Below are 11,041 nucleotides of genomic sequence, written 5' to 3' on the forward strand. Positions count from 1 at the left end.
TAGAATATATACAAGGGGTGCCAACTGTCACCTGGTAGCTCACACCTGTAAACCTAGCTATTCAGGAAGCTGAGATCTGAGGATTAGGGCTCAACGTCAGCCTGGGCATGAGAGTCTGTGAGACTTGTATCTCCAATTAACCAGCAAAAAGACAGAAATGGAATAGTGGCATAAGCCGGTAGACCTGACAATTTTTGGCAATGTAATTTTAGCATGTATACCTGTTACTCACAACTCTGCCTCCATCCCCCAATACTAGTAATACTCTACTATCTGAGACAGAATATAAAATATACCCCCACCAAATAACACAACCAACTTAACTTCTAGAATAAAAACTGTGGTGTCTTCTTTTCTCATACAAACACCTAGCTGCTAATAATTTGAAGGCATTGCATCCAAGGTCAAGTTCCTTCAGACAAAAGCAACCATCAATCTAGTTTGCTTTCATAATCGCTCACTCACAAGAGGGACCCACACTAGAGGACTTGCACCATTGACCTAGCTCCAAACAGCCAAGACAAGTCTATCAAAGGTAGCTGTGTTGCTAAACACCAGTAAGCTCCCTTCCTTGTGCTGGGGGCTCAGCACACCTTGGTCCTGCCTAACCTGTGCTAACTGCAACTTAAGCCAGGTCATGCATCCAGGCAGGAGGCAATTCTGACATGCTCTCCTGCGTCCACCTCATTGCCTCATGCAAAGACGGTACAAGTCCCAACTGGGGGAAAACCTCAAAAAGCCACTACTACAGGAACAATCCCAGTAGAATTATTTTCACAGGGCCAGTATAGTCACAGCTGCCCCTTTTGTCTTGACCAAGCAGCTCCAAGTGTACCGGGGGTATAAACACCTACAATGCCACATGAAGTAAATTGCACCTCCATCCTGGAAAGCTGCTCTCAAATATCATGCCATTATTGCCACATTGGTGGTTTTAAGAAAGGGTCTCACCAGGTTGCCCAGGCTGGCCTGCATCATCACTGCCTCTTAAAGAACTAAAGGTACATTATTGAGGGATACAAAAAAAAAGAAAACAAAAATCTTGGCCTTGCTGGGTGCCAGTGACTTACATCTATAATCCTAGCTACTCAGTGATAGCTCATGATCACAGTTCAAAGCCACCCCAGGTAGGAAACTCCATGAGACTTATCTCCTTGGGGGGAGGGGGAAAGGAGGAAGAGGGGGAAAGGAACTGGAAGTAAAGCTGTGGCTCCAGTGGTAGTATGCAATCCTTGAGAGAAAAAGCTAAAGGACAACACTCAGGTCCTGAATTCAAGCTCCAGTACCAGTACAAAAGAGGAAGAAAAAAGGCCATAGGCAGATACCAACTAGCCAGACATGGAGGAAAGCCCTCAGCCTCATCTCCATCAGGACTCTTTTCCAAAGACTGCATTCAACAAATCATCCAGGGTACAGAACAGAAAACAAGGCACTTAGTCAAGCCTGTGGGGAAAAAAAGAAAAACATATCCCAAGTCCTGGAAATGACCAGCTACTTTTGCCTCATCCTAAATAAAGCATATAATAGAATCTATGATCTTGACACAAAGTAGGAACAGAAATTGGGCCAAGAAAGCAAATACAAAAGATTTCACAACTGTCTTGCGTGCCAGTCTGTAATCTTTAATTAGAATGAGCTACCAAAGACATTGTAGCTTTCTTGTCTGTGATTAAGCTTAATATTTAACAGTGGCTTTATTAAGTGAATGCTTGGAAGGATTCGACATGACATTCAATTTACCTCACATTAATGTATGCAAATACATTGTCAACAATTCAAATATGGCACATCAACCAACTTGGAAGTACACAAGGCTTCCTCGAAACTCTCCTGAGGTGACGTGAGGACAGGAGGAAGCCCGGGACTTGGGTCCAAGTATCTAGCCAACTACCACTACATCATCACTGGTGAACTCGTAGGTGGGGACTTCAAGGTTGAGGGGCGCAGGCCCCTTCCTGATCCTGCCAGAGGCATCATAGTGAGACCCGTGGCAGGGGCAGTAATAGCCACCATAATCGCCTGCGTTGGCAATGGGGACACAGCCGAGGTGAGTGCAGACTCCTATCAGGATGATCCACTCGGGTTTCTTTACACGCTCTAAATCATGCTGCGGGTCCCGCAACTGGGCCACTTCCACTGAAGCTTCCTGGTCGATCTCCTTCTTGGTTCTATGTCGCACAAATAGGGGTTTGCCTCTCCATTTGAAGGCCATGTTCTTGCCTTCTGGAATATCAGATAGCTTGATCTCAATCTTGGACATGGCCAACACATCAGCCGAAGCACTCATGCTGGAGACAAATTGGGAGACGGCATTCTTGGCAGCATAGGCGACGCCCACTGTTGTGGTTGCAGTTACCAAATAGGAGAACCCTTTTCTAGCCTCACTGCTCTCTTTAGAAGACTTGGTGCTGTCTAAGACTTGAGGGCGGCGGTAGTCAGAGAAGTCGGGCACTTTGACATCTGTGTGTGAGAAGCGGACAGAAGCTGGGACTGTAGGACAAAAAACAAGAGGGTCCAAAAAAACCAGTTAGCCAGGTTTTCTGACAGCATGAGACCAACTCTACCGATTCATAAGTATAAAACCAAATTCTACAGATGTGAAATGTAAAGCCAGGAGCCAGGGGTTCACGCTTGTAATCCTAGATACTCAGGAAGGACAAGATCTGAGGAACCGCCTCAAAGCCAGTTGGGGCAAGAAAATCCATGAGACTCTTATCTCCATTGAACACCAAAAAACAGAAGTGGAGCTGTGCTCAAGTGGTAGAGTCAGCCTTGAGCAAAAAAGCTCAGGGAGAGCACGTAGGCCCTGAGTTCAAGATCAAGTTCCAGTACAAAAAGGGGAGCAGGGGATATGAAATGTGTTTCTCACTGTCTCAAGAATGTCATGCAGACACTGCTAGCATGTATAACAAATACTAAAGGTAGTATCTGGTACTAAGCTCCTGTCGCTGGCTGAATACGACTGATCATCTCAGTGCATCAAGTTAAAAGTCAAACAGCACAATAAGCAGCAATAGTTCACTTTCTGAAAATCCAGTTGCTAAGATATACCATGCATCACGCTAAGCATTTCTCATTCTCCAGACTAAAAGAAACCCCAAAATTCCTGGCTAAGTGTACCTGGCTAAGTTGCTGAATAATTGGCCTTATTAAACCATATATACCCTCTATCCCTAAGCACAGCTAACACTTTCAGGCTCTCTGGAAGAACTACTACAACAAAAAATACTAACTCAAGATCATACATTCTTTCATCCATTAGTATACTTTAGTTGCAGAAAGTTAAAGATTTCTACTTTAGGTTCTAAGGTACAAATTAATGTTCCTTTATCTTCAAGTAAAACCACTAATGGGCAAGGAAGGACATCTTCATCAGAACAGGACTCTTCCAAAATAAAACAAACTCTGCAAAAATAACTAATTATTCAATGTACATATGTAAAAATAGAACCAGGTAACTTGAGAGGATGGGTAAAGTTGGGAGAGATGGGAGAGGACCACGGAAGGGATGACACTGATCAAGATGCAGTAAACTGATATGCTGAACTGAACCCTTTTGTATAAGTACTTAAGGATAATTTTAAATTTTTTTATTTTAAAAACCTAATTCTTAGCCAGATGCAGGTGGCTCATGCCTGTAATCCTAGCTACTCAGGAGGCTGATATCTGAGGACCAAGGTTCAAAGCCAGCCTAGGCAGGAAAGTCTGTGAGACTCTTATCTCCAATAACCCACCAGAAAACCAAAATTGGCACTGTGGCGGCTCAAGCGTAGAGTGCTCATCTTGAGCTGAAATTGAGGGACAGTGCCCAGGCCCAGAGTTCAAGCCAAGCCCTACAACTGATGAAAAAAAAAACTAATTCTAAAATTTAGTAATTAAAAAAAGGTAAGGCTTCGTATATCTAATGTGGTAAAACCAATAGAATATTTTCTTTTTTGCTACTGTGGGGCCTTTAAATGAGACATTTCTATTTTAAGTCCTAAAACAGGCAGTGTGTCACAAAGAAATTAAATAATTACTGCCTACATTTATACTGTGGAAATAAATTGTTTTTGGAGGGACCAGGGATAGTTTATAAAAAGCAGCATGTCTTCTGTTCGCTCTCCCATAACGTTCGCAAATGTCTCACAAAAACTGAACTTACCAGCACCACTTCTAAATATGGTTCAGGGAGCAAAAAACTGCAAATTATAAATTTATTTTAGGAAATATGCCACAAGGTTTCCTTCTTAGAAATCAGTACAAAGTTCCTTAGTTTTAGAAAATGTGTTGGTTCCAAATGAAGAATCTACTTATAGAATGCATCTTCATTGCAATAAATTACAATTCTATCCTGGTCTACTACACTGTCTTGTACTATGTAATCCTTTGAATCAAATATTACAATACAGAAGAATAGTTCTGCTGCTTTTCATCTAATTTCCTAGGCCAATAACTTTATGGAAACCATGAATATTCATAAACAAGGGGAGAACCCAGCAAAAAAATCATTCTCTATACTGTTCTGACTTTTTCATTTTTCAGAGGGGCCTGAGATCCTGGGTGGTAGCACCCTGAGATTCCCAACTGTAGCTACATGGACTCAAAGTGGCTTTACATCATGTATCACCACTCAGGTTAACCTGATATGGCATACTGGCATCTGGAATCAAACATCAATGACGGTCCCATGGCACTGCCTGCTACCACACCCATGAAATGTGTTGTTTCTTGACTAAAAGATAAAGTTCACATTTCTACAGTAAAAAGTATCCACAAGAGCTGGGAACTCATGGCTCACTTCTGTTAATAATAGCTACTCAGGAGGCTGAAATCTGAGGATCGCAATTCCAAGCCAGCTCAGGCAGGAAAGTTCATGAGACTCTTACCTCCAATTAGCCACCAAAAGGCCAGAGGTTGAGCTGTGGTATAAGTGATCACCAGCCTTGAGCATAAAAGCTCCAGGACAGACAGACAGACACAAACACAAACACCCAAATAAGCAGTCCACAAGGAAATGTATTAGAAAAGGAAATACATTGTAAAAACACTAAATAGAATAACTGGCATTCTCATCAAAAATAAATAAATATATAGACAAAAGAAATACAATTGTCTTAATCCTATCTAACAGTTTAAATTTTTATTGGTCTACCTATATGGCCAAGAAACCTTAAGAAAATTCAACTGTCATGTGGCAAAAATCATTCTCTAACTCACACAATCTGCAATTAGGTTTGACGTTATTAGAAGATGCTAGAGGCCTTTTAACAACTTTTAAAAAGCTTTAATGTGGGTTCTATGTGCCTTGAAAGAGACTTATCATGATATAAATTCCCACACACACAAGGATAATCTTCCAGACTCAGACCCTTTCATCTTCCCATTAACTATCTGACCAGACATTTTAAGGTGAACTTCTGTAAATACAAAAGAGATCTGGTCTTAAGATTCTAAATTATGTGCCTGGTTTGGGAATATATTTCTATAAGGCAGGTAAGCTGCTAATTTTTGTAAGAAACCCTTTAGATACCTGACAATTTCAGAGATGCTTTCCACCTTTGCTACTGAAATTTTCTCCCTTCTCACTTCTCTGCCCAAGACTAGGAATAAACAGGGCATTCTACTCTTGCCCTAGACTGTTTCTCCAAAATATCCTCAAACTCCTTAATATATTCATTCACAAATAGTTTGCACCAACCATATACAAAGTCTGATGCTGTAAGACACAGAAAACTAAAGGAGACCTTGTATGCCCTAAAACTCAAGGCCAAACGGTTCACCCACAAACACATAATACAGAGTAGGAAGTGCTTTGTGCTACAAAGACATAAAAAAAATTCAAAATCTAATTGACCAGGTCCTGTAATTTAACTGAAAGGATGGGTAAGCCAGGGTCAAGTGGGAGGGTCATAAGAAAGTGAATGAATGCAGACTAAGAAACTGCCCTGCCTTAAAGAAGCATGTGATCCGGGCCACAAACTCAACTCTCACTGGGGCCACGCAGCACAAAAATGTTATCAAGTCACCCTAGGGAGATCTGAATGGCCTCCCAAAAACCACTGGGTGCAGCCAAAACATGGTACACTACAGACTTGTCCCATGAAGAAACCAGAGCCCAGCGTAGCAGGCCAAATATCTATAGTTCAGCGTAACAAAGTCTTCACAGGTGTTCAATACTAAATCAACAGCTTTGGGGCAAAGCACCCACATGTAGCCATTCACAGGATCATACTTAGAGAAGGTAAAAAGATTCGTAAGGTAAGACCAAAGATAAACTGGGATTAGCTGACAGAGAACTGGCCTCTGGAAAGAAAGAACATGGGGACCTCTGAATCCTGTTTCTTAAGTGTCTAATCCTAACATGTAGAACATACTATCAATCTCTCTCTTTTTTTTGGGGGGGGGGGGGGGGAAGGGTACCAGTACTGGTGCTTTAACTCATAGCCTAGACACTGTTCCTTGGCTGCTTTCTGCCTGAAACTGGTGCTCTGCCACTTAAGCCATACTCTACTTCACCTTTTCTAGTTAACTGGGAGGTAAGAATCTTCTGGGCTTTCCTGCCAGGGCTGCTTCCAACCCTTATCCGAAGATCTCAGTCTCTTGAGTAGCTAGGATTACAGGTGTGAACCACCAGTGCTTGGTGTGGCCTCTTCTCCTTGGGAACTTAACTACTTAGTGTGCAAACACTTTAACCAGGGGCCTGCAAACATCCCTCACCTCCTACACTGCATGTGACCTTGGGGCTGGGTTGGGGATAGGGCGAAGTAGAGTGTCGGTGGGGATCACTAAAGGCAAAACAGCAGTGATTACAAAGTGAAGTTCCCAAATACTAATCACAGTGCCTGCTTTTTTTTTTTTTTTGGATCACTTATTAAGTGTCCCAAGCTACAGCAATGGCGTGGGTGCAGATTTTGTCCTCTAAACCTCACACCATCCCTGGGAATCAACTGAAGAATCTGTCTGTAAGGTCAAGGTCAAGCTACCTGTAAGCACCGGTACTGGTCTAGCTGCTGAGATACAGGTGGGCGACTCCTGGTGAGTGGCACAGGTCGGCCTGGAATGAGGGCTCAGACCAGCAGCACCAAGAGTCCCAGAGCCCCCGGCGTCACCGGGACCCGCCAACTTGGCGGTGTGCGCATGCTCTGACACTCAGAGGCCCAGGAGCTCTCAGGCCTCGGCACCCCGCCGTTCCTGCACACCACCACCCTCCCTGGGTGCCCCTTCAAACCCGGGGAAGCCCCTCGACCCGGCTCACCATTGAGGCCCACGGAGGCGACCAGAGGCCGGCTCGCGGCCTGGCCGCTCAGCGACTCCTTACTCAGGAAGGGCCGCTTCACGTCCAGCACCGGCGGCTCCGGGGCGGCGGGAACTACGGCCTGTACTAGGGGCCGCAACGCACCCGCCACCCCACGGGCCGTGGCCGTCAAAACAGGCGCAAAAGGGCCCGAACGGGCGGCGACCGACAACATGGCGACAGCAACTCCAACCGCCGAGTCGGTCACAGGGACGACCTTCCCGTCCGGGGCGCAGGCGCCGAGAGGCGCAGGCCTGTGACGTCAGCGCGCCGGCCAGAGGGGAGTCCCGCAGAGGGCGGGGCGAACGGAGGGGGCGTTTCCCAGTGACGGAACGAAGCTGCGGAGGGCGTGGTTTTAGGCTCCTGGGCGGGGCTTAGTCCCTGTGCTTGCTAGGCTTGGCACTCAGGAAGGTTGCAACAAAGGCTGCGAGCCGGGGGCCTTGGGGGGTTCCAGATTAAGATGCTTTAGGGAAAAAACTTCATCTTGGGCGACCTAGAGATCTGAGCAAAGTATAATAGTTTAAATGAGATACTAACCGTTCCTAACGTGCGTGGCACCTACAACATAAAATAAATATATATGTTTGCTAAAATTATTTATATCATCATCTAACAGCCACAAAACGCCAGAGACCTGAGTGCAAACCTTAATAAGGGTCGTGGTAATGGCTTGCAATAATGAAGCATCTGATACATCTTAGGTTTGGTATTTTTCTGCACTTTTTTCCCTGTGTAATCAAGGTCCCTACAAGGTAGTAGAAGCTATTATTTGCATTTTACCAGTACGAAAGCAACCTTGATTCCTCTGCTGAATTCTGGTTTGCCAACAAGCTACAAAGCAAGTTATTTGGTGTCTGAGCCTGCTCTGGACCAGGCAGTTTCCCCAAGGAAAGTTTTAGGGGGCTACTAGAGTCCCTAAGTTACTTTCTATCACATGGTGAGATAACGTTTACTTCTCTTTGGGTTCTGATTACACCAATAATACGGTGTCAATTGGATGCTATTTCATTTTTATTATTAGCATTTTATTCGTGTAAGTGGTTTCAATTCAACATGTCAGCTTATGAGTACAATACATCTTGATCAATGTCATCTCTTTGACCTTTCTCCCCCCTCTCTCCCAACCCCACCCATCCCCTCAATTTTCCTAGTTCCACTTTTACATATGTATGTTGAATATTATGACTGTGTTCACCTATCCTTTCTCTCTCTTCATCCATCCAACCCCCTCCCCTTGACCTCACTACCCATAACACCTCAAGTTCCACCTTTCTGGTATTCATTTTGTTAAACTGTAAGTTCATTGTTCAAAAGAGACTTCCCTGTATATACCATACTGCAGTTAATCTATTTATGTACATGTGCATACAACCCTGTATATGTTGACATATATACTTATAAATTAGCTATAACATCTACATATGAAAGAAAACATGCGTCTTTTCTCTCTCTGGACCTGAAAATTCACTTGACATAATTTTTTTCCAGGCTCAACCATTTCTTTGCAAATGATGTAATATCATTCTTCCTGATAGATGACTAAAACTCCATTGTGTGTACACATATGTATGTATGTATATATATATAGTATTTTCCTTGATCCAGTCATCCATATAATGTTAATCCTTCAAACTCATCTCCCCTTTGAGTTCAAAGTTCTCAGCAGAAAATCTAAGTCTAGAGACACTTTAATCATGTTTATTTCATGCTATTTCTTCATCCTCCATGCTGATCCTTTATCCTATACTATAGTGACATTATGTGTTTTGGATTCATTTAGGTCAAAAGCACATTTAAACATGAAGCAAGTATGAGTGCAAATTTGGCAAGATGGTAACAGGTTAAAGTTGTTACCCCTGGAGTATCTCAGCACTACATGGTACTAGACATGGACCTAGTGACCTAGTCAAATTTCCTACCCTCTTTAGATATGTTTCCCAGGAGACGCAGGAATAATGGTACCCAACTTATAAAGTTCCTGGGAGGAGGAAACATCCTAGTATGTTCAAGGCTCATAGGAGGAAGCAAAGCTCAGAGTGAGGGTTTGCTGGAGTAGTTATATCTGAGGCATGCATCACGTTCTCTGAGCATCATTCCATTCCTACACTCCCCAATAACTCATCCTGACCCTCTCTGTCCAGTGACCCCCATCTCCTTTGATTCCTCATAACAAAGGCCTTGCCATCTTTTAGCCCCAGGCCCTGCTCTGAAGAACCAGCTAGTCTTGCCTCCCAGCTAGCACTAAGCTCATCCTCAGCAACAAAAATCTGAGCACTGGTGGTTCATGCCTATAATCCTAGCTAATCAGAAAGCTGAGATCTGAAGATTAAGATTCAAAGCCAGTCTGAGCTGATAAATCTGAGATATTTATCTTCAATTAACCAGCCAAAAGACAGAAATGGAGGTGTGACTCAAGTGGTAGAGTGCCAGTTTTGAGCCAAAAAGCCAAGAAAGAGGCTGGCATTGGTGGTTCATGCCTGTGACCCTACCTCCTCAGGAGGCTGAGATCTAAGAATTGCAATTTGAAGCCAGCCCAGGATAGGAAAGTCCATGAGACTCTTAATCACAGAAGAAAAAAAAAGGAAGTGTCTCTGTGGCCCAAGTGGTAGAGCCAGCATCCAGGCCCAGGGCTCAAGCCCCAAGACCTGCACCAAAAAATAAAGTCAAGAAAGAAATTGAGATGAGGTCCTGAATTTGAGCCTTAGTACTGGCACCAAAAACTAAGTGAATAAATAGATTAATTAATTAATGAACCAACACTTCCAAAGCAGCTCCCACCTGCCACACATAGTTGAGTGTTCCATGAAAAATTACCCATGTAATTCACAGCACCCCTCTGTGGTGGGGGAAGTAATAGAGAATGAGTGAGTGAATTGTAGATGAGTGGAGCAAGGATTGTGGTTCTGGACTCTGAGTCCAGTCTCTGTTCCATCACTTACTATCTGTGGCCTACTTCAAGTTATACAGCCTCTGCTCTTGCTTCTGTCTTCCCTTTGCAAAATCTCTAAAGCATTCTTTTAAAGATTCAGTAGAGCTGGGCATTGGTGGCTCATCCTTGTTATACTAGCTACTCAGGAGACTGAGATCTGAGGATTGTGGTTCAAAGCCAGCACAGGCAAGAAAGTCTATGAGACTTTTATATCCAATTAACCACCAGAAAACCAGATGTGGAGCTGTGGCTCAGAATGGTAGAGTGCTAGCCTTGAGCACAAGAGCTAAGGAACAGTGCCCAGTCCCTGAGTTCAAGCCCTACAACTGATGGAAGAAAAAAAAAAGATTTACTAGACTAACAGAGGTAGAGCACACGGAAGTATTTCTGGCACACATGGAATGTTCTGGAAATGTCCATCATGTTAACTTTCATTTCATAGATGAATGAAAGAGACAGAGAAGACACAAGACCTACAAAAACATCATGGATAGATACATAAAAGAACATAGTGGAGATTGGAGGTATGGCTCAGTTGGTAGAGTGCTAGCCAGTGAGCAAAAGCATCAGGTACTGAGTTCAAGTCCTGGTCTTGGACCCAAAAAAATAGAACAAGAACATTTATTGATCCAAGTTCTTGGAGATAACTCAGAGTTAGCAGGGACAAGCGTGAAGAGCCTGCCTAGGCTTCTGAACTTCAGAGTTACAAGCGACAGTCAGAATGGAACTTGGAACTTTAAGGGAAGATCTGACTTCCACTTGTTAGCTGTTGGAGGTGTTGGGGAGATTGTTTGTTTGTGCTGGTACTGGTGCTTGAACTCAGGGTTTGGCATTGT

The 11,041-nt window shown here is 43.7% G+C and overlaps 1 protein-coding gene across 1 annotated transcript; it reads right to left on the reverse strand.

The window, feature by feature from the left end:
* Positions 1-1,601: 1,601 nt before the first annotated feature.
* On the reverse strand, positions 1,602-7,510 carry LOC105993168 (cytochrome b-c1 complex subunit Rieske, mitochondrial). The gene is made up of 2 exons (XM_013026342.1): positions 7,238-7,510; positions 1,602-2,490 (listed from the first exon to the last, which is right to left on the reverse strand). Exons 1-2 carry the CDS (start codon positions 7,449-7,451, stop codon positions 1,880-1,882), a joined length of 825 nt encoding a protein of 274 aa, XP_012881796.1. The 5' UTR covers positions 7,452-7,510; the 3' UTR covers positions 1,602-1,879.
* Positions 7,511-11,041: the final 3,531 nt, after the last annotated feature.

Source organism: Dipodomys ordii, unplaced genomic scaffold (assembly GCF_000151885.1).
Source record: "Dipodomys ordii isolate 6190 unplaced genomic scaffold, Dord_2.0 Scaffold92, whole genome shotgun sequence".
NCBI lineage: Eukaryota > Metazoa > Chordata > Mammalia > Rodentia > Heteromyidae > Dipodomys > Dipodomys ordii.

Bases quoted from the DNA above. Each gene is read 5' to 3' on its own strand.
- LOC105993168 (XM_013026342.1), bottom strand. From the start codon at position 7,451: ATGTTGTCGGTCGCCGCCCGTTCGGGCCCTTTTGCGCCTGTTTTGACG. The intron at 2,491-7,237 runs GTGAGCCGGGTC...TTTGTCCTACAG, and splicing joins CGCCTCCGTGGGCCTCAATG to TCCCAGCTTCTGTCCGCTTC.